The sequence below is a fragment of the Silene latifolia genome, chromosome 3 (assembly GCF_048544455.1).
Source record: "Silene latifolia isolate original U9 population chromosome 3, ASM4854445v1, whole genome shotgun sequence".
NCBI lineage: Eukaryota > Viridiplantae > Streptophyta > Magnoliopsida > Caryophyllales > Caryophyllaceae > Silene > Silene latifolia.
Window position 1 is genome coordinate 122,480,309 of NC_133528.1, and position 25,489 is coordinate 122,505,797.

General features: G+C 36.3%; 1 protein-coding gene across 1 annotated transcript; it reads right to left on the reverse strand.

Moving 5' to 3' along the window:
* Nucleotides 1–24,028: 24,028 nt before the first annotated feature.
* On the reverse strand, nucleotides 24,029–25,489 carry LOC141647948 (uncharacterized). The gene has a single exon (XM_074456328.1). The coding sequence runs from the start codon at nucleotides 25,107–25,109 to the stop codon at nucleotides 24,198–24,200; it is 912 nt and encodes a 303-aa protein (XP_074312429.1). The 5' UTR covers nucleotides 25,110–25,489; the 3' UTR covers nucleotides 24,029–24,197.

Below are 25,489 nucleotides of genomic sequence, written 5' to 3' on the forward strand. Positions count from 1 at the left end.
GCGCGGTTAGGATTTGATCATTACCATTCCGGGGTTGATTGTCGCTTGTGGTGCTAGTTTTAGGCATCTTAGAAACTGGACAAGAGATCGATGACGAATCAAAACACGATCGACCATTCTAACACACTTACTCAAAGAAAAGACTTGACTCGTGAAATGGGAGTGTGCCACTTGTGTCAAGTGTGGTTTGAAAAATGGCAAAGTTTTGAAATGTTGGTCCTAGTCAACTATAGTGTAGTTGTAAGAGTGGACCCGAAGTGAGGTTTTGAAATGGGCTCTAAGGCCCGAATTTTGACTCGATTTGGACAGAGTTTCGACTGGTTTTGCGCTAATTTTAGCTTATTTCGAAAATTCTTACATTTTAAAAGATGTTTTGATTTTTACAAAATAATTCGTTATGGTTTTGTTTAGAAAATGGTGATCACATATAGTACAAGCATTTATAGAGGCATTATAACGGCATGCTGAGTGCATTTAAAGGGCTTTGGTTTAAAGGGTGGGTTGCCATACCGAACAATCAAACCCGGGGTCTGTGGAGAGGCTCGTACCAAACAAGAGTAAGGCCGATTCCTAGTCCATTACCTCGAGTAGTGAAAGCCCTTGATACAAACAGGAGTAAGCATCATGGTATGGTTGACGTCAATCGCTATCCATACTTAGGCCCAGATAAGAATTTGGACTGTCCAGACGGGACGATTGGTCGAATGGGTTGGGTTGGGCCTAGGAAGGCCGAATAAAACGATCTCGGAAGATCGAGTTATGAAAATCGACAACTGTCTCGTATAAAATATTCCCTAACCTTGTTCAAGTTTCACCCTTGGCAACACGTAAGTGTATTACTCCCCAGCGGAGTCGCAAAACTGTGGACGCGGACCCATGGGGTCGCTTGGGAAAACAAGCGTTTGCATTTGTGGAGTCGCCACCAATTTTTATGGGAAATTGGAACCGTTCGAATACCTCGTGCCATGTCAAGACACAAAGTAGTGACATGAACACTAAGAACTCGTTACCCTTAGCATTCTATGTCTAGAATGACTCTCGTGGATGCCAATGAACACGGATGTTCACAGAGATCTGGAGTAAGGAGTGAGGGTACGTATTAGGAAGCTCTTTTGATGGAACACCTAATCCCGCCTGCCTCAATAGCGGCCTCTACTAATGATTAGGCAAATCGTCTATATTCGATATGTTGTCGATTATATGCATGCAATACAACATCCAATAAATTAATCCTAACATGTGAGAATTAACTAAGTCGGTGAACATGTAATTTAGCACACATTAGGTCGAAGTAGGATTTAAGGTTGATTACATGTGAAACATACAAACAAACGATAATAAAGGATATAATAAAGATAAAATAATTGAAATTACAATAATTATAATGATTTGATTGATTTACGTCGAAAATACATTTAAAACGGATATTTTGAGAAAAGAAAAGAGAAAATAAATTAACGAACAGATTAATGGTGATATTACGGGTAATAGTTGATTAATATGTAAACTAAAAAAGCTAGGTCAAAGCAACAACGGAAGTTCAGAGACAGAACTCAACCCGGAACAGGCGCAGCATAGCTGCGTCCCTTGGAAGAGGCGCAGTGGTCACTGCGTCTGTTCCTGAGATGAGTTCTGGCTGTGAAGCCGAAACTGCATATCGTTAATGTTCATTGGTGAATTAATGCTCGATTATTGATATTCGACTCGGATAGAAGTGATTTAACGGATTATTTGCATATGAAAGGGTCATAAAAACAGTAAAAGACGGACTCAAATTAATTAGAACGAATTAAAGACTAATTACAAGATTAATTATGAATTAGGTTTATTAGAACAAACTAATTTGGTTTATTAATGTCGAACTACTGACGATGATGACGATAAACAGATGAAAAATATACAAGAGATGAATTCCAGAGATTTGATATTGAGGAATTGAATCTCCAAAACCCGGATTTGATTTTAATGACGAAAACCCGCAAATATTAATTACTTGGGATTTAAGTCGGAAGTTAAAAGTGATAAATTATTAATGAATTACATATTAAAATTAGCATGCGGATGAAATAAGAAACAAACAAGAAAAAGAATGAAAGTGGACGAATTGACAGAAGACGAAAGAAGAAGAAGGAAAGCAGGAACTGCGGCAGCCTCAGGAAGAGGCGCAGCAGTTGCTGCGGCCCTTCGAAAACATCACCCGTTAATCCATAAAAAAGGTTTGAATAAAGGTTTTATGAATCGGTTTTTAAACATGCTTTCGACGTAAATCTTACAATGATTAATACAAAAATAAAATACAATAATAAAAGATGGGATTTACACCCTCAGACTTACATGTTTGGCGAAACAAGATTAACTAAGTTAACGTTTAGTGATTGCTCGACTCGAATGTACGACGAAAGTGCCCTCGTAAGAGGAATTAAACTAAATTGATTAAGTTGATTGAGTGGAGTTGGTCAAATTGGTCGGTCATGCAAAACGAGGCTGGTACTCAGAAGGATCCGAGCTTATGTGGTCGAAAGTTCAAGCACGTAGACGCCAATAAGCAAAGAGCACGGTCTTAGAATGCAAAGGGAGAAGAGAAGGGCGGACACTCGCGTGAGAAATATGAGGGACGAAAGTCCCTATTTATACTAATCACACGGGGGAATTAGGGTTTCGGTAAAACTTTGGAAGTAAATCTCGAAAAGATCTCAAAATACGCAAAAAGGAGCTGGGGAAGAGGCGCAGCAACCACTGCGGCTCTTGGAAGAGGCGCAGCAGGTGCTGCGTCCTTTCCCCAGAGGTTTCCTCCTGCGGAAGAAAGATTTTCCGCGTTTCTATTATAGAGTTGCGGTTGATCTCAATTTCCTTATTATTTAAAATATAATTTCGGAAAATACTTTGCCAAAAGATTAAAAGATTGAAATATGGAATAGAAATATCCGGAACGTTCCAGAATATTCTAACTCGGCATTTTAAACAGTTATTAGAAAATGAAGACGGTTTTTGACCCGGACTCCAAATGTACTCTAATTACTGTCAAAACGACCGTAACGGTGCGTAGATGACGACCAAGGAGTAGACACAAGTATTTGAGCTATCACTTGATGATAAACTTACGAATTGTCATAAATTGTTCCGTGTACCAAACATGCGGCCCAATCATCACCGGGTGGCTTGCGGGAGGTGCAGAAATGAGGTATCTACAAAACCATGCAACCATTATCCATGTTCTACCACATTTTGTCATCAAAGGGAATGGGCACAAAAATTGTTCAAATTTGAGTTCAAGAATTGAAATGAAAAGTCAAAATTTTTTGCAATTGCATCAAAAGAAAAGAGGAGTATCAAAAATAAAAACCCCTATGCTTCAAAAATAAGCACCCTCACTACAAATGGGGTAGCTTTGAAAATGTTCAAAAGAAAATGCAAAAGATAAAAATTGTTAAGTATTGAAATGCCAAACATCAAAAGAAATGGCAAAGAAAATGTTCTCAAATGTCAAATGCCATAAGAAATTAGGGGGAAATAACAACAACAAAAGCAAACTCCCATATGAAACTCAAGTTTTATTGATCCCTTTTCCATCGTATCCACTTTTGTGCATGGTAGAGAGGGGACGACCCTTCTTCTTGTCTAGGCAAGAAGGGGAATTCCGCGATCCTTCAGTGTTTCTAACACCATATGGAGTCTACTCTTCACGAAAGCATTTAACAATTAAGGACAAAGGTACCCTAGCTTGACACAACCTGGAGGTGATTTATTAGTATCCTCCTAGGCTTAGTAGCTTGAAAAAACAATATCTATGATGGCGTGTGTACCCTTAAATTGTTTCCCTTGTAGATGATTTCCGCCACTTAGATGAGAAAAGTGGCTATTCTTTTGTAGATGCATCCATTACTTGATTTTGTGCGCTTTAATGCTTGGATGTGCCGCCATTTTGGCAAGCCCCACCTTGTCTTGCAAAATGCCATCCTACTTCATGGTTGTCTTATTGTGAGTTGAAGAAGCGGAGTGAGACCCGCTAATTATCTCACATCGGATATATTAGTAGGTTAGTTTAAATAAGGGTCCTAGTTTTTGTCACCTCTTTACTCGGGATAAGTAAAAGTTCGGTTTGGGGATATTTGATGTGACTCTTAATTGCGCACATTTAGTCCCCTAATTGAGCCTATTTTGCATACTATTATAAAATTCCATAGCCATTTTATCCGTCAAATGCTTTCTATTTTGCTTTCCTAGTGCATTTCGTATGTTTTGTAGGAAAGAAGATAATTAGGCGGAAATTCCCGTCTGCCGTGTATATTTGGAAGCTTATTGATGATACTGGATGGACTAGTGTGAAAGAGGAGGTAAGTACGAAGATCGACAACACAAGATAAGGAGCATGCAAAAGGAGGAAAAGCAAGGGCCATTGTGAGGAACAATCCGAGCGAATTAGGCAGAAGACGCTCGTCTCCCTGCCTACCAATCCGAGCGTCCCGAGCAGAAGACACTCGTCGCCTCACCTCACAATCCGAGCGTCTCCCTCCTTGGTCCGAGCGGATAGTGACGACTCTAGCGCGATATGCTCATCTCCTTGAAAGACTTGCATTTCTCCACTTTAGAACTTAGCATTGTTATTTACTAATTTATCCTTACTTAACCTAGTAATACACTACTATAAATACCCCATTTATAATAATCAAGATAGGAGGAAGTCCCCATAATAGAAAGTTCTCTTAGATTAGATTAGGGGCAGATTAGAATAGATTAATCTCAATCATTCCACAAAATTACACATTAATCTTTCCTTAATTATTATTCAAGTTTATTATTATTGGGTAATTGAAGATTATTGGGTTATTATTGGAGAATTGACAACTCTTCATTAATCAATCAAGTTCTCTTCTTTTATTCTTTGCTTTATTATTTGGATCATCTCAAGTTTGGTATAATCTCTTTACTCTTTACTCTTTATTGCTTGTTTCCTCACTCTCTTATCATATTTATACTTGTTGTGATGATTGACACCATTGATAACATGTTTCCCATGATAATAAGTGAGTAGTCTTTTAGCTAGGATTAATGGGAAATTAGGGAAACCAACATGGGGAATGATTCATGCTTAATCTAATATGTTTTCATAGTTAATTTGCTTGCTTGTTGTGATTTCAACTTATGCACATGTTATGTTCAATGAAATGCTAAGCCTATGAATCCTTGCATTTTTACCCATCATTTATCTTTTCAATGAGACTTGTAAGACATAAACCAACTCGAGTCTCATTAGACAATGCATATAGTTGAATAGGAAGGACTAAGTCGACTTGTAGGTGTTGTACAATCTAATCAATTCGGCTCCGGGACCCAAACCTTCCTAGGGATTGTAAGTTATACACTAACTCGATCCCATCACAACAATAAGTTCTTGCATCTAGTAGAGAACATGTTTGTATGATTTACTCCCATGAATCCCCTATGAACCCATGATATCCTAGCACTTTTAGTCATTTATTTACATCTTCTCTTAATTTATTGTTTGTTTTACTTCATTGCTTGCATTAGTTTAGACTCACCAACTACAAACCCAAATCAATTGTGACACTAGCATAAATTGAGATAGATAGACTTAGAACCCAAAGCACACCGTCCCATGGATCGACCTCGACTTAACCACTAACTAGTTGTTTGTTGAGAATATAAATGTGTTTGATTGGGAGACACGACGACAATCTCACCATCAATAAGTTCAAAAACAGACGAAATAATTCACTTAAGTTGGAGTTTTGAAGTAATATTAGGTGAAATGCAACTTAAGGGAGCAATTTTAGAGAAAATTTCAACATGGAGTAATTTTAAAAAAAAAATTGAATTTCGAAAAGGAGTAATTTCCTTGGATATTATATTTATTCTTTTTTTGCGGAGTAATTTCCTTGGACCCAAACCTTTCGAAAAGGAGTAATTTCCTTATATTTATTCTTTTTTTTTTGGCAGCCGATATTATATATCCTTGGAAAAATCTGCCACAATTTCAAGCAATGAATGATAGAAAGGACGTAATACAATACTCAGTATATGATATGATGTAATTAGAGAAAACGGATAGGAAATGGAGAGAAAGGAAATGAAGATGATATTCACTCAAGTTAATGGTGGTTAATGTATGGTGTATTGATGCGGATCCGATCGAGTTGGAATTTTTCCTTGAGCGATTTCAGTTGACTTTCTTAAGATCGATATATTTGTCTTAATTTTTAAAAGGGCCAAATATTGCCCCATTTAAATAAATGAAATAACTTCTTTGTTTTTTTTAATCCGTAAACATTCTTCTTTTGAGCCTTTAAGGTTAACTTATGGAAATGTACAAGTAAATATTACAAAATGTACATTAATATAAAATATTTAAAACAATTCAATTATAAATTTTTTGATCACTTCGCCATGTGGAATCCATAAAAAGGATCTGTTCCACCTGTCAGACTCGTAAAAAAAGTCAACACATATATAAATATATAAATAATATTAAAAGGGCAGCTTAAGCAATCTCATTGTAATGTTTCAATAGTTTAATATTAATAGTGTGCCACAGTGTACATACTAAATAAAAATACCTATTATTTTTCCAAAGACAATGAAAAATCTCAAAAATAAATGCAAGAAAATTAATTTATCATAGACCAACTTTCAAAATTCTCCATTGTTTTTGACTTTTCAATTTTATCCTATTATTCATCTTCCCTTCTTTTTTTCCCGGATAATTCACGCGGTATCCTGAAGTTGGCCACTTTGCACAAAATACCCAAATTTTTTATCCGAAAAATTTAAAGAGGCCATAACTCGTGTTTACGAACTCAGAAAGTGAAGACTTTTTTTTTTCAAATCGATCATCTTTCCGATTACTACGATTTGAAAAACAAAATTGACGAGTTTGGAACTCGTGACAAGGAGATATGCTCACTCAAGTTTTTTCGGTCGAAAAAAACTTTAACGCATAATAACTCCTAGTAGCGGAATCCAAATACGGCAATTTTTTTTTTCAAATTGTAGTTCTCGGAAAGATGAGCGATTTGGGAAAAAAATTTGTCACTTTTGGAACTCGTAAACACGAGTTACGACCTCTTTAAGATTTTCGGATCAAAAATTTGGGTATTTCGTGCAAAGTGGCAAACTTTAGGGGTACCGCGTGAATTATCCGGGTTTTTTTTTTGCTAAAATGTAAGCATTTCCATTGATATGGCAAATTTTACAAGACAAATTTCCTTCACCTTACAATTTTAGTGCATATACTAGTTTAATTGCACCTTAGACAACCACATTGAGTCTCTATGAGAAACTCCATGGGTTTTACATTGAACAAACCTGTTTTAGTCATCTGAATTTGTTTCACTACTACATCAGGTCTAGTGACACAACTCTTCAATCTTGCTTCATTCCTTTGCATCCAAAGAGCATACCAGAAGGCCATGACAGCTGCAGTAGTAACACTCTTTCTGGTTTTGCTCCATCTTTTGTTTGCATTAGATATCAGACTACTCATTTTACTAATATCAGCTGATAACCATTTCCCAACCTGCTGCAGCACTTCCTGACTGAACGTACAGTCAGAGAATAGATGCTCATGTGTTTTAGTTTGCTGCAAACAGATGCAACACAAATCATCTGCACTAATCTGAAACTGCATCAGCTTATCGTTCAACATTAATCCCTGATGAATTATGATCCACGCAATGAAGGAGTTCTTAGGCACTGCCATAGGGCACCAGACAGTTCTATGCCAAGGCACCCAATTCTGGTTGACTCTGATCCATTCATAGCAACTCTTGACTGTATAATCCTTCACATCAATAGTCCACTGACCATCAACAAAACTTTCCATAATAATATCCCTGACACTGCAGATTTTCCTCGAGTACCAACTGACATTAGAAGAAGGAGTATATTCTGACCATGAAGAACCTTTTAAGTATATATGATTCACCCATTAAAACCAAAGTTTGTCTGGTTTAACAGCCAACCACCATACCAGTTTTCCAACCATTGCAACATTCTACAGTTGACTTTGTTTCAATCCTAGACCCATTTCCTTTTTAGGCACACGGATTTTCTGCCACGCAATTAGAGGGGATCTATTATATTTAGTGCTTCCTTCCCATAAGAAGTTGCTACAAATAGCATCGACTCTGTTGAGGACACCTTTGGGTAAGACAAACATATCAGCTCAGTAATTATGCATAGTGGACAACATAGAGGACACCAAAACTAATCTCCCTGCATAGGACAATTTTTTTGCTCCTAAACTTCTAATTCTCTCCACTATTTTATCAATTAGGACTCCACAATCCTTCTTTTTTAACCTTCCTGCTGCTATAGGGACTCCATGATATTTAAAAGGTAGCTTTCCTTCCAAAAATCCAGAGACTGTCATAATATCCTTCTTTAGACCGGTGCGAACTCCATTAAAATAAGCACAGGACTTATGAGCATTCATTTTTAAACCAGAAGCTTCAGAAAAAGCAGAATAGGCTATCAACAAAACCATTATTGAGTGTGCATTCCCTTTGCAGAACAACAACAAATCATCAGCAACATTAGATGTGTCAATTTCAGTTATTTGCATAAAGGGTTATAGTTGAAAGGAAGTTTCTCTATAGCACGCTTCATAATTCTACTCAAGTACTCCATGCTCAATGTAAATAAGAGAGGGGACATGGGATCACCCTGCCTAAGGCCTCTTTTGCCAGGAAAGAAGCCAAAAATCTCTCCATTTAGAGCAATTGAGAAGGAAGCACTAGTTACACACTCCATAATCAATTCTTTGAAGACAACACGGAACTTGAATGCAGTTAACAACTCTCTTAAGAATTTCCAACTGACAGAATTATATGCCTTCATTAAATCCATCTTGAACATACACCTAGATGAGCAAGCTTGTCTATTATATAGCCTGACAAGATCTTGACACACTAAGATGTTTTCAATAATACTCCTACCTTGATGAATCCACCCTGGTTTAAGCTAATAATCCCTGATAAAATATCAGCCAGTCTTGCACAGAGTAGCCTGGAAACACAATTATACAACACATTGCAGCAAGCAATAGGTCTTGAATTGATTAACATGGGTGGCATCTTACACTTAGGGATAAGGGTAAGAATGGTGGCATTCAGTTGCTTGAACAATTTACCAGTTCTAAACACATCTTGTATAGCAGAACACACCTCATCACCAATGATGCTCCAAGAATCTTTATAAAAGGCACTCGAGTACCCATCAGGGCCAGGGGCCTTGTGGTCGGGAATAGAGAAAATAGCTGCCTTTATCTCCTCATAAGTAACAGGCTTGAGTAAGGTAGCAACATGATCAGCATTACATACATTGTCTGTCCTTATTATTTTTTCATTCACAGAGACTGTATTAATCTCAGTCCCCAAAAGATGAATATAGTACTGTAAGAAAGCTTCCTGAATTTTTTGGGGATCATCATGCTCCAAACCATTAATATCTTTGATGGATATTACCTGATTTCTCAAAAATTTACTTTTAATAACACCATGAAAGTATTTAGAATTACAGTCTCCATCCTTGATCCAAGCTACTTTTGCTTTTTGCCTTAAAAAATAAGTACAAGCTTTTTGTACTCATTTTTCCTTCTTTTTCTTATTTAATTTTGTTTATTTCCATCACTTCATCTTCTTTGCAATAAGTTAATGATTATAAAAGTACGTATAATAATTTCTTATTCATTTGATATATAAACGGTCATAATAACGATCTAAAACCTAGCGGCTTCACTAAATCATTTTCTCACATGGAGAGTATTTGCTAAGGTGGATTCTATTTTCTACTTTACAAAATTATGCAAAATTTAGTTTTGTTGATTACAATGTATATGTTTAATTCATGTCAATGTTTTGATGAATATATAATTGTTTGTATTCGAGATTGGTTATTTGTTATTCGAAAGATGCAGAAACAGAAGGAGAATAGAAATACCAGCCGACGATGAGAATATAAGCGAAGATAAAGTAAACCCGAATGTAGTGCCGTGTATAAACCACTGCATTGAAAACTATTTCTCCGGTACGACCGTGGTGGCGATCAGCTAGTGCCGGTAGTTCCCCAAGGTTAACACTACAGTCTCCACGCAGTTCCGCCCACTCGGAACTGTGAGACTTGGAACGATATTAAAGCAGTACCCAGAAACTTTATAGAGTAGAGAAGAGAAAGAATAGAAGAGAACGAGTTTTGTTGTGTGTAAAGAGTGGAATAGCTGCTGTCTTTATATAGCAGAACAGACGGTTTTAGGAGCCAAAAACTGCTCCTCCAAAAACGTCAGTCAACGAGAGAAAGGGGGAGAGAATAACTCACCCACTAACAGCACTGACTAATTCCACTAACAGCCCATTAGACCGTTTCAACACAACAGAAGCCCACTCGGACGCGGCCCAAAAAGATAGGCACAGCCCGCCGCAGGCGATTGCCAAACACTACAACAAATCATCACTTGCGCCACGAATTATGCCACGGGAACTCATAATTCGTGGCTAAATTTTGCTTAGCCACGGGAAAAACTTATTCATTATTTTGGAAAAAAAATTTATGCCACGGGATAACTTTTCCCGTGGCAAAAAGTCACTACCGCCACGAATTAGGCTACACCCGTGGCAAATAATCATTTTAGCCACGACCTATGTCACACCCGTGGCGAAATTTTATTTAGTCACGAATTGTTCCGTGGCAATTATTTTTTTAGCCACGAACAAACAAACACCCGTGGCGAGTATATTTTCCGACTTAAATCTGAATGAAATTTAATCAAATATAATAATATGAAAATACATTTGAATATAAAAATTTAGAAACACTTTGATTAATTTAATTAAAATTTTTTATTGTTTTATTTACTTTAATAAGAAATTTTAAAATTTTATAAACTTATATGCAAGCAAAGAAAAGTTTATTGTCTAATTTTTTGATTTTTTACAGATCACATTTATGTTTTGTAGTTTTTTCAAAATATTGATAATTTAAAAAAATTGTTTTAATATATACTCTGTTTATTAAAGTCGTGAATTTCTTTTACTTTTTTAAATTAAACTTTATAAACTTGAATAACAATCTTAAATGATCGTATCACATTTAAAGATATAGCATATCAAATTGAATAAAAAAGTTATTTACCATCTATCTTTGAAAATCCAAAATTAATATATTGTTAAACTATTTCATTCAAAATTTTATTTCCAACTTTATTTGTAGGATATTTATAGAAAAATTTGAATTTGATATAAAATTTACGGAAACTTCCCATGGTACCCTCGAACTTTGCCAGATTACGCATGGTACCCCTTATTTTAAGTTTCTACATATGTTGCCCTTGTGTTTACCTTTTTCATTCCCAGAATACTCTTTGGGGAAATTTCGTCATAACGTCGTTACTCCTATAAGTAATTTGATGAGTAATTGTGTATGTTATGTTGTTATTGTTATATTATTTAGGTACTAAATGTTAGTTTATTAGACAAAATAAGGATTTAGGTATTATTGGATGATGAATTGATAGTGTATTAGATAACAAAAAAAGGCGTCACAAGGCATATGAGTAGCGGCGTTATGACGGAAGTTTGTCAAAGGATATTCTGAGACTGAAAAACGTAAATACAGGGGTACCATATGTAAAAACTTTAAAAAAGGGTACCATATGTAATCTGTCAAAATTCAAGGGTGCTGTGAAAAATTTACGTAAAATTTATCTTGCTGAGAAAAAAAAAATTGGGAAATTTTTTTTCATTAAAAATGAGCGCATCACACGGAAAAATATATAAATTATAATAATTTAAAGTCACATGTGAAAATAATGTGAAAATTTTAAGAAAAGAAACGATAAATCATAACAAAGAGAAATCAGTTTAGGAAAATAAGCGATTCTTTGTACAATAATCTTTTTCGTGGTTTTTGGGTAAAAAAAGTGACTATTTTTTGGTTAATAGTGATCACTTTGGGGGAAAAAAGACCTTTAATTATAAAAAGCGGTCATTATTTTACCAAAAAAATGGTCTCATTTTTCATATCGCAGGTACAACGGTTATACAATAGAATTTGCAAAGAAAAATATACGAAAAAATGAGTACATGAGAAATGAAAATAAGTATGTCGATAAACAAAAGAAATAAAAAAATGTTAGAAAAACACAATTAATTTTACTTTTTGGAGAAAATGGTTTAGGCAAAAAAAATGATGTCAAAATCATTAATCAGGAAGTTAATGTCGAAAATTTAATTGTTTCGGCCAAAATAATGTTTTTCCCGCAAAAATTGTAAAACATGTAACATTTATGTAATTAAATAGTACTAAAGGTAAGATTTGAAAGAAAAAAAATAAACTTAAAAGGATTCAAAGTGCTAATTATATCAACAAAGGTAACATTCAATTTCGGTGGCACATCAAAATAACTCTACGGTTAAGCGTGCTCAGGTGAGAGTAGTGTTGGGATGGGTGACCTCCTGGGAAGCCTCTCCGATGCTCACAAATGCATGACTCGTGAAACGAAATAACGTTCAAATGAATCAAGTTAACTAGCGAAACAATTACCTAGATTGTCACGGTTCCGCATATGATAAAATACCCATTGTGAAAAATAAATAAATTATTTTACGTTTTATTTATTTAATTTTCATATATATTATTTGCCACGGGAATTATTTTTTCGCCACGGGAAATTTCTTTGGCCACGGGAGTTATTCGCCACGAGAGAATCCGTGGCCAAAAATTCAATAATAGCCACGTTCTTGTTTTTCCCGTGGCTATCCCTTTGCCACGGCCACTTGCGCCACGGAAGGTATTCCCGTGGCAAAATGATTTAGCCACGGAAATTTAGTACTTGCGCCACGAATTTAGCCGTGGCCCAAGTGCTCATTTGTAGTAGTGAAATCCCGAATCACGAATCCGGATCCGGGCCGGGCCGGGCTCGGGCACGCGCGCGTGTGCGAGCTGAATTAAGCACCTCGCAAAGCTTCCACAAAAGCCTCCCATGACCCACTAGTGATATGGTAAGGAGGGTGGGTATATATAAACCCATAAAACTTCCTTTTCCTCACCAATGTGGGACAATTGGAAACACTCCAAAGGCAATAAAGCCCCTATATTTCCAACAATCCCCCACTAGGGGCGCCAGAGACAGAGAAAGAAATTCCTGGGTAAAGGAAGGATTGGATACTTAGGTATCAATATCTTTCGATTTGAATTGACACTTTAGTGAAATGAGGAAACAACTTACTTACAGTTAGAGAATATCTTGCGATTTGAATTCCTAGCGAGCTTGGTCGATACCCCCACAACACATATCATACCTTCAGATTAAAATCGTTCCGCGAAAGTGCAACGCGCTCTTTTGGAGCAATGCGTTTAACTTGGTATTGGCAGACATGTTCACAGGACTTCTCATAGTCTTGTGATCATCACACCTGCATAGGTGGCTCAAGTGCTTCTCAACAGCACTTCTCACATGAGTCATTAAGGACCTAAGTCCAACCTGGTGTATGATCCATCAAGTGCGTCTCAAAAGCACCACCATTAAGGCTATGAATCATACAACGCCATAGGAATAGAAGCTTTAGACTTAGTCAAGTCTCACTCTTGACCTAAGGACTTAAGCCCCATTCCCCTCGACGTATCAACGACTAGTCTCCTAGCCAGCCCTTTAGTAAAGGGATCAGCAAGATTGTTTTCGGACTTCACATAGTCCAAAGCAATCTCTCCATTGTCTTGGAGTTGTCTAACTGCAGCGTGCCTTATTCGAATATGTCTCTTTTTCGAATTATAGACACTATTCTTTGCAACACCAATAGCAGCCTGCGAGTCACAGTGTAGAGAGACCGGTGTTAGCCGTCCGCCCCACACTTGGTATATCACTAAAAGGTTTCTCAACCATTCAGCCTCTTGTCCGCCAACTCAAGAGCTATGAACTCAGATTCCATGGTAGAGCGTGCGATACAAGTCTACATTTAGAGGACTTTCACGATATAGCACCTCCACCCATGGTAAAGACATAACCACTAGTAGAACAGATCTCATCGTTACTGCAACCCGATTCGCATCACAATATCCCTCTAACACAAAGCAGAAATTTACTATAATGCAAACATAAGTCAACTGTTCCTTTTAGGTATTTTAGTAAACGACGAAGAGCATTCCAGTGTTCATTATTAGGGTTATGTGTATAACGACTCAGTCTACTAACTGCATAAGCAATATCTGGTCGAGTACAGTTCATTAAAAACATCACACTACCTAGGATTTTAGCATACTCTTCTTGGGAAACACTCTTGCCCAAGTTTTTACACAAGTGTACACTAGGATCATAGGGTGTTCTAGCAGGCACATCATCAAAGCAGTTAAATTTTTTCAACACTTTTTCAACATAATGAGATTGACTTAGACAGATTCCATTGGGGTTTCGGATGACCTTAACTCCTAGGATAACATCAGCTTCTCCTAAGTCCTTCATCTCAAAATGTGATGACAAAAATTCTTTGGTTCTAATTATCACCTCTAAATTATTACCAAGTATTAACATGTCATCAACATAAAGGCATATAAGCACACAATCGGATTCTATTACCTTTGAATAAACACATGAATCAGAATTGTTAACCACATAGCCATTACTTATCAAAGTGTTGTTAAATTTCTCATACCACTGTTTAGGTGCTTGTTTCGATCCATAGAGTGACTTGTTCAGTTTACACACTTTACTCTCTTGACCCTCAATCACAAAACCTTCAGGTTGAGACATATAGATCTCTTCCTTTAGTTCACCATTCAAAAGGCGTTTTAACATCCATCGATGTATAACAATGTTATGAATAGCGAGCTAAGGCGACAAGAGTCCTAATAGTCGAAATTTTGGTCACAGGAGAGTAAGTATCAAAGTAATCAATACCCTTCTTTTGTGTAAAGCCTCTAACTACAAGTCTAGCTTTGAACCTCTCTATTGTACCGTCAGGTCTCATTTTCTTTTTAAAGATCCATTTACTTGTAATGGGTTTACTACCTTTAGGTAAATCAGTCAACTCCCAAGTCTGATTTGACACAATAGAGTCAAGTTCACTTTTAATAGCATCTTTCCAAAAATTAGCATCAATGGATTTCATTGCCTCACTATAGGTTTTTGGGTCATCTTCTATTAAAAAGGCTGAAACAAACTCATCACTAGCACAAACAGTGTATCCTAGTTCAGACAACATAGTTGTATCATAATCATCACCAAAGTTCTTTGGGCATCTAGGTCTTTTACTTCTTCTAGGTTCAACAGAAACATCACTAGAAGTGCTAGCACTAGCATGTGAAGACATATCAGAAGATGCAACAGATAAACTAGGAGATGGTACAACAGTTTTATGAAAAGGAAAAACATGCTCAAAAAATTCGACATCTCTAGCCTCAGATATAGAACGGTCACTCAAAGACATAAATCTATAAGCAGAGCTATTTTGAGCATAACCTATAAACACACAATCATAGGTCTTAGGTCCAATGGTAGGTCTCCTAAAATCAGGTAAGCCCACTTTAGCCAAACACCCCCACACTCTAAGGTAACTTAGGTTAGGAGGATAGCCCTTCCAAATCTCATAGGGGGTCTTGTCAATTTTCTTATGAGGTACACGGTTAAGAATGTGACAAGCAGAAAGTATTGCTTCCCCCCACATATCGTCAGATAGGCCAGAACTTAAAAGCATAGCATTCATCATTTCTTTTAAGGTTCTATTTTTACGTTGAGCTACACCATTGGATTGGGGTAAATAAGGTGGACTAGTCTCATGTATTAAACCGTTTAAAGACAAAAGTCGGCTAGATAAGCTGGATTTATACTCACCACCTCTATCAGATCTTACCCTTTTAATTTTTCTGTCAAGTTGGTTCTCAACTTCATTCTTAAAGTTTATAAAAGAGTGTTGACTTCATCTTTAGTCTTAAGCAAATAGACACGGGTGTATCTAGAACAGTCATCTATAAACGTAACATAATAATTCTTGCCACCTCTACTTGCAACATTTTTGAAGTCGGCTAGGTCGGTGTGAATTAACTCAAGAAGACTCGTGTTCCTAGTAGTCACGGGTTTACTAGGCTTCTTTGTAAACTTAGCCTCAACACAACTAGCACATTTAGAGAATTCTTGACTCGTCAAACTCGGAATTAAACTCATAGTTCTAAGTTTTTTAATATAATCCACATTCACATGACCTAACCTACCATGCCAAATATCAATAGACTCGGCGATATAAGCGAGGAAGAAGATGCAATATTATTAATAGCAGAATCGAGTTCAATACAAAAAGACCCCCGGAAAGATAACCCTTGCCCACAAATTCCCCATTACGCGACATTACCACCTTGTCGGCCTCAAAAACAAGTTTCAAACCAGCTTTGTTTAATAAGGCACCGGACACAAGGTTTCGACGCAATGAGGGTACAAATAAAACATTGCGAGAGCAAGTGTTTTCCCGAGGTGAGTTTGAGAAAGATCTTGCCTTTGCCTGTGATCTTTGCGGCTGAAGAATTACCCATGTAGACGCATTCCCCATCAAAGAACTTCCTCGAACTCGGCAAATAAACCCCTATCAAAGACATAGGTGTCTCGAAGCTCCGATATCAAGACCCATTCAAAGAACATTACCCACAGATTAGCTTCCACAACCACAATTTTGCAATAACATCATCGATCCACAAGCAACATTGGCCTCAAAGCAGATTTCTTCTCGAGAACATTGGTAGGCTTTGTGACCCGACTTTTCCGCACACATAGCGGACAATAGGACCCTTAGCGACTTTTCGAATCTTAGGAACCGGTTTGGTATGCTTCCTTGGACCATTCTTCTTAGCAGGACCCTGGTTCTTACCCTGACCAACCTTGGCCTTACCCTTACCCTTATATTTCTCAAAGATAAGACGGACCACCGGACTCAACCAGATTAGCTTTTAAAGAAGAATAAAGAGAACGATCCAGATTGACTAGCGGGAAGGTCTTTAAGGCGATTAGCCTCCTCGGTCCTCATATGTCCTATAAGTTCCTTAAGGGACAGGTCTTTCTTTTTGTGCTTAAGTTGGTTTGGTAATCGAGGCCGGGAGGGAGGGAATTTCTCTAGCGAGAACATTAGCTACAAAGATGTCATCAAGTTTCATGCCCTCATTCACAACATCAGGACATAAGTTTTCATAGACATGGACTTGATCCATGATAGGTTTCCGTCGACCATTTGAAATCCCAACCATTTTCCCACAACATATTTCTTTTTCCCCGCGTCATCGACCCGTACTTGGTTTCTAAAGCCTCCCAAATAAACTTAGCCGATTTATTAACAAACAAATAAATCGAACAAGGTGTTTGTCATATTATTGAGAATGTGACACCTAGCGGTTTTGTTGTCCTTAACAAATTTTGCAATATCCTCTTCATTGGACTTAACATCTTTAGAGGGAGGAGGGGTTTTTCAAAGATCGTAGGGGTGATAGGCTTAGGCGGGTCACTAAATAAAACGTAATCAATTTCTAGTCGCTCGAAATACATCAATAATTTCGGGACCGGCGCTTATAATTGTGACCGTCTAAAGACTCCATTTCGACATATCGGGAACAATTTTCGATATAATGACATAGTTACAAAGAACTAAATAGTTTTCAAATTGTTATTCGAAAGATGCGAAATGAAGGAGAATAGAAATACCGGTAAACGATGAGAATATAAGCGAAGATAAAGTAAACCCGAATGTAGTGTCGTGTATAAACCACTGCCTTGAAAACTATTTCTCCGGTACGACCGTGATGGCGATCAGCTAGTGCCGGTAGTTCCCCAAGGTTAACACTACAGTCTCCACGCAGTTCCGCCCACTCGGAACTGTGAGACTTGGAACGATATTAAAGCAGTACCCAGAAACTTTATAGAGTAGAGAAGAGAAAGAATAGAAGAGAACGAGTTTTGTTGTGTGTAAAGAGTGGAATAGTCTTTGTCTTTATATAGCAGAACAGACGGTTTTAGGAGCCAAAAACTGCTCCTCCAAAAACGTCAGTCAACGAGAGAAAGGGGGAGAGAATAACTCACCCACTAACAGCACTGACTAATTCCACTAAAAGCCTCCCATAACCCACTAGTGATATGGTAAGGAGGGTGGGTATATATAAACCCATAAAACTTCCTTTTCCTCACCAATGTGGGACAATTGGAAACACTCCAAAGGCAATAAAGCCCCTATATTTCCAACATTATTTACTACAGATTTAAATTTATTGATTGCTTAATTTCGTTAACTTTTACATATACGATGATTTTATTGTTGATTGACAGTGGTTGCGGGCAGCCAAGCAATACGTTGAAGAACACAAGTTAATAAGCATGTTAACAATGCCGAGAAAAATTGTAGTGTATGATGAATAAGGACAACACATGATCAATAATCATGTCTTATTTTACATTTGCGTATACACTGATATAACAACCCAACCCAACACCGTCGTAACACAACCCCAATAAGATGGGTATGCACCTTTGAAACATAACGTCCTCGTTGTGCCTCAAACTTGACCGTAGCCAAGCCCAGAATCCTCCCTTGCTAGGTGGGTGACCCCGGGTACTCCTGACCACATGCTCATCACATAGCCGTATGGTTGCTCTGATACCATTTATAACAACCCGACCCAACGCCGTCGTAACACAACCCCAATAAGATGGGTGTGCACATTTTTGTCCATTAGTTGTCCTTACTTAAACTCAAAAACATAAGGCTTTGTTACTAAGTGATGGGTGAAATCCTTTATAAACATATTAAAAGCCTCTTATTTTCCCGATGTGAGAAAACTTTTCTCTCTCAATATCTTGGGGTGTTACAACTGATCAATCCAATTATCAATTCATTTGCAAATATAACATAGTTAGATTTCAATTTACCCATACCGTAGTTTTTACCTTCGTATGATTTTTCACTCAAATGTTAATCTTTTGGCAAATTGTATTTTGTACATATATTCATACATAAAAGTTCTTTTTTACAAATATAAAATATATCTATGCATAATTTGGGGTTGGTATTCAAATGTTTATTTTTTTTCCTATTAATGATTATTGTATTTATTTAAATGAAGTAAATATGTAGATGGACATGCTCCAATGATTGTATTTGTTAAAATAAAGTAAATCTGTCGCTGAAGATGCACCCCAGCTCCCTGCAGCTTATAGTTGATGTCACCGAACCCTGAAAACTAACATCATATAAACTCATCTTATTATATATGATACGAGATTATACTCTTAAATATTAGTATCTTTGATTTTCATGGCGTTAGAAGATTTTTTTTAGCTCAAAAATCTCAAATCATATGTCTGATTTTGTGTGTGATATTCTCTCCGTTCCAGTGGATCGTTCATGTTTGATTTTAAAATAACGATCAAATAAAGGGGAGATGAAGTAATTTTTGGAATACAAAAGAACAATAATTTCACATACGAAAATTAACTCACAATCGATATCTTATGCTCACCAGGTTGAGGATATAAGCATAAGGATGCTCCAAATTTTAGATATCTCCAAAATGAAACAAACGAAGATCGCTTAAATGCTCAAGAAAAGAGTCGTATAAGGTAGATTTATCAAGAATGAAATAAATTGTATGATTTGCAACTTGCAAGTAAAGCTTTATTTTCTCGGCAACTCTAACTTACCAATGAATTGCTTGAGAGTGTTATTCGGGTAGAGCAGTAACAATGTAAAAGAGATTAGAAATACTTAACGAGATTAGTAGTGACGTGGACGAGAACCACTGCCTTGAAAACTATTTCCGGTACGACCGTGGTGGCGATCAGCAGATGACCGGTAGTTCCCCAAGCATTACACTACTGCTGCCTTCCAGAAACGCCCACTCGTGACTGGAGAAGCCTGGAACGATTTTATCTTTACCCAGAAATATTTAGAGAAGAAGAGAGAAGAGAACGGAGAAGAGTGTATGATTGTTGTGTTTTTAGAAGCTGCTGAAGACTCGAATTTATAGCAAAAGAGGAGCAGTTACAGGAGCCAAAACCGACTCCTGAAACTGTGCCTCAATCCGAGTTAGTGGGAGTAAGACTCTCCCCACTAACAGTCAGGTTGACTGACTTATTCAACACAGCTAACAACAAAAACACAGCCCAATACATAACTCGGTTCCGGCCCAAAAAGATAGGCATAGCCCGCCACAGGCGATTGCCAAATCCCAAATCTCCGGGCCAGGCCGGGCTCGGGCACGCGCGCGTGTGTGCGAGCTGAATTAAGCACCTCGCAAAGCTTCCACAAAAGCCTCTCATGACCCACTAGTGATATGGTAAGGAGTGTGGACATATATAAACATATGAAACACTCTTTTCCTCACCAATATGGGACAATTGGAAAATAGAACTTGCCAAACAAAGCCCCTATTTCCAACAGAGAGAAATGGGGAGAATGAAGAATATTATTAGGGAATGTTGTACCAACAATTTACAATTTTTGTGATATCCCATGCATTGCACGGGATTCGAAACTAGTTAACTTTAAAATATTTATTTTTAAAAGCAATTGTCGACAAGAGAAGTAAGTCCCTCCTTATTATAAAATAACGACAAATTAAACATATTTTAATAACATTTATAGAGAACTAGTATAGTTCTCGTGCTACAGTACGGTATTTTTAAGATGGAATTTATAAAGAGGAACTTTTAATAAAATTATTTGCACAAATTAAAGCTACTTTTAATTTAATGTTATAATATACTAAATATAATATTAGTAAAGAGATAGAAAAGAAAGTTTACTATTAATAATAACACTATAATGTTAAATCGATAAGGGGAACTAATTTATGAAATTAAGTTAGATGTAAAATCTAGTTAAAACACCTATTAGCCTTATTAAGAAAACTGATAAAAATAATATACTACACGTCTAAAAACACGATTTACAAATTATTAAAACTAACGTTTTCACTTTCTATTTCCTATAAGAAAATACATAAAAATTATAATACATTATTTAAAAAATACTCCATACTCCATATACTCCATATTACTAAAATAAAGATTTCATAATTCGAGAGTACAATTGATATGTTGTAAAATTGCAAAATATATTAGGGGTAATTGATTGTGATTGTATATTTTCGGGATAATATTGTAAATATTGCATAATTTGAGAGGTTGTTTCCATGTATAGGGTTGCATTTATTCAAAAAGTCAAAGCATACATTTGTTTTCATGTATAGGTTTTCAATTGATCCAAATCATACGTTAGACTTGACGCAAAAGCAAATTTAATTTAGTAAAAGTCGACGGCCCAACTTAGACTGGCCCATCAAAGAGTAGTGTAAGTTAGGCGGGAAAACTACTTGAGAATTTTATTCTCTTAGTAGTAAGGGAGATTGTACGTAAACTGAACTAATAAAAAAAAAATTAAACGTAAATTCCGGTCCAGACCACAAGAAACTGATCGACACCAAAATGGACCGAAAATCGAAATCCATAAAAAGGTTGGACCGAAGACCAAACCGGAACTTTTAATCCCGATTCTGATTCGGTCTGGGCTGATTTTACGGCCCAAACCGGATTATGCCCAGCCCACCCTCAATTCGAACCTAACTCATTTACTTTAATAGGCCATAGACCTCTATCCTAATTCCTAACCAAACTCATTTAACTTTCTTAGTTTCTTATAACTCAACCCGACTTATTTAACAGTTAACTTTTAAACACTCAATTTCATTTTACCCCACCATCTAACTCAGTTAATCTAAATGATCTGTTTAATCCAAAATAACATGATTAAACCAAATGATGTCTAATCCCTTTCGCCTCTTAAGATGATAAAGTCAAAAGTATAATTTAAAAAACTTTAAATCAAAGTGTGATTTTTTTTTTTAGATCTTTCATTTAAAAATGTTAGGGCGGTCAAAGTAAAAGTGTAGGTTTTAACTTTCGCGCCGTACTCGTGGAAATTAAATTTAATTATTTAAATGAGTTAAATTGTCTCAACCCGCTAACTTCATATCGAGTTCGTGTTGTATTAACGAGTTGGGTCACTATTTGTTAGTTCTAAACCACTAAGACCATCCCCAAGCAGAAAGTCACACTAACTGGGTCACCAAAATTTTTCCTCTTAATCACACCTTATTAATCTTGACCCACTTTCACTCTCCCAAGCAGAAGGTCACGACCTATGTCACCAACCCAATTATTTTTTTCACTTTGCAACATTTACAATCATTTACCACATTCACTACCCCACCAAAACCTTTCTCTTACTTTTACAATCATTTTTCCACTTACTTTTACAATTATTATTTACTATAATTAAGTTATTTTTGTCATTTTAATAAAATAAAAACTACTCAAATTAAATTAATTTTGGAAAGTGTACATTTAAAAAAAAATCGAATTAAAATTGACGGTTTTATTTGAAATATTAAATCTTCCGTCCTCTTTTTTTGGGTTGTCCTTTCATTTGTTATAAGCCAATAGAAATGCGACATGTGGAAGGTCACCAACCTTCAACCTCTTATCAACTCAAGGGGCACCAATTGGTCTTGACTAACTCAAGATCACCAATAACAACATCGATTTACTAGCTAATTACGTCATTAGCATGACCTAACAAGGTCACGACCCTGTTGGTGACCTCGCTTGGGCATGGTCTAACTAAAAGCAACTTGTACAGCTACTTTGATTGTACAAAACTAAATTATAGTGTTAAAAAAAATATCGAGCTGCTGACAGGCTTTTCGGGCCGAGCTCAGCGTGACTTGCCATCGACCCAAGCTCGAGTGAAACTCACACTAGCCAAACTTTGACCAAGCCGATCTCAAGTTACTCTTGAACTGTCTTGCCTCATTGACGATATGAATATAGAATTGAAGACAAAGAGGAAGAAAATAGAGAATCTCAATTTTGCGGCCATATGGATCCAGCCCTGTTGCTACATGTTTTGGTAGGTTGAGGAAGACAATCAACAAAGATGAGAAAGCAGTTGAAAAACTTGAGCAATACTGTTTAGTGTTCAACTGATAACTTCTGCAAAAGTGCCTTTAATTGATGCTCTTCTGTACAAGATCTTTTTTAGTTCTTCCATGTACTCCCTTTTAGCATCTAATTCCCACTAACTTTCACCTTTCTACAGCTTGTGCTTTTCTCACCTGTTGCTATTTTATCTCTAAAACCAGTAGAAAGGAACACCAATGGAACTAGCTCATTTTAAATGTAGGTCACCATAAGTTATGTTTTCATTGTTCTATGCAGCTAAAGACACATTACTTGTTGGTTTAAGATTATGAAGAAATAAAACAAAATGGTTCAGTGAAGTTATTTGATGTAGTTTTCGACTCAAAATTTTCATCTAGGGTTATTTGGAAGCAATCTCTTTGTATTGCTAACACACGAACAAGGCTTGTATATATTGGACCCCTCCTTATCCCACAGATTATTTGGGAGTCATTGAAACACGGTGGTAATATTGTTGATGTTGTTCGATAACGCATCACACCACAAAGATTTTTAAAGAATACCATAACAACATTTCAAATAGTATGAACTGTATGACTTATAGAGTTATAGTGATCACAATGATAATTCCAAGATCAAGAATAAAATTACGGAGTATCATTGTTAAATAAAACACAACACACAATTCCGTCCAAATAAATGTTGTCACAACTATATGATCTTTCATTTCATGTATACTTTACTCCAACACATCTATCGACCAAACTACCCGAGACCCACAAATATGTAAAAAGTGGGTAGTTTGATCTCAATAGAAGGGACCGAGGGAGTAACACTTAAAAGTCAATCTAAGTTGTTTCACATTATAATAATTGAAAGAATTATTATGTATTTACTTGTAAAATCAACAAAACAACACATTAATAATTATCTAAAATATTCAACTAAAAAGGGGTTAAATTCTGGATTAAAAACTCAACTACAAATATATAAAAAGTGCCTAGTTTGATCTCAATAAATAAAAGGACCGAGGAAGTAACACTTAGAAGTCAATCTACATTGCTTCACGTTATCGTAATTGAAAGAATCATTATGTATTTACTTGTAAAATCAATAAAGCAACACATTAATAATATCTAAAATATTCAACTAAAAAAGGGTTGAATTCTTGGATCAAAAACTCAAAAATCTCAATTAAAAAAAAAACAAACTAAAATGATAAGCATTAAATTAAATTAATGTTCTAAGTGTTCTTACTAGCATATAATAGCAATGAGAAATCAACAGAATCTTGATCTTTTTGAGCCAATTTTTCTTCCAACCAAAGCCTACTTTCACCACCACTTCTTACCTTAAACATAAACACTCCAAACCCAGAAACACTGTTAAAGAACCAATCATGAACATCCCACATCAAATCAATCAACAATCCATCAATAAAAACTGTTTGATTTCCCCTAAAATTCCACTGCAATTTCCTTACTTTCATAACATTCCTCTTATCAATACTCACATATAAAACAGGCTGTTTAATCTTATCTTGGTCTTCACTGCACCTGATCACAATATCATGTTGTATCCCAAACTCACAGAACTGTACTTTAGTACAGTACAGTGTATTTCCTGAGTAATGCTCTCGTCTCGAAACAACGGAAGTTTTTGGCCATGGTGTTGGACCCTTTAGTCTCTTGGTGGCGGCTTCGTGTGCCAGGTCACCAAGAGTTAAGGCCAATTGACTGTCTACATTTACTAAAATGTAGTACCCATCTACAGGTTCAGGACCTGTATGGTATGTAGCTGATGACAGGTCCCAAAACAAGTCGATTTTGGATAAATCAGAGGTTTGGAATGATTTCTGACCTTTTTTCTTTCGAAAAAGGCGGGAAAATGTATTCAATCTAAATGAATTCGAGGGGTCGTCAGTGTTTCCGAAATTCATACTGAGACCCCCTTGACCTAACTGATTCCTGCACCAAGTGACTGTAATTAAAAACTGTTTTTGGGTCAGGATCAGGGTTGTTTTGTAGAGGTAAACGACAGCGTTTTGTATAGCAGGACTGATGCTATGGTTTGTTGCAGCAGGAATGTAACTTGAACAAGTTGTTTCTGATACTTTTACAGCATGCTCACTGAAACATGTTACCATGTCCCTCATTTTTAATTCTAGGAGAAGAGAATTGTAGGAATATAAGGACTTACCTTTATGCCGAATTATAACAGTAACACCCACTATTAATGTGGCCGTTACAAAATTCAATACGATTTAAGAAATATCACTATAAATTGCATGAAAATGAAAGAAATTTGAAGAAATTGCAAAAGGGTGTTATACTAGAAATTGCAGGAAAAGAAGGAGATCCAAATGTTGTGACAAACTCCCATATATATGTATTTATTATGATTCCATGTTTGTGTTATTAATAAGTGATGGATGGATTTGTATTTTAATATCAAAGGAAAGAGAATAGAAGGTTGGAGCAGAGGATTCTTTGTCCTGCCAGTTCATATATCCTTTAAAAATATGAGATTAAAGAA

Coding starts and splice junctions, on each gene's coding strand:
- LOC141647948 (XM_074456328.1), bottom strand. CDS start 25,109: ATGAGGGACATGGTAACATGTTTCAGTGAGCATGCTGTAAAAGTATCA.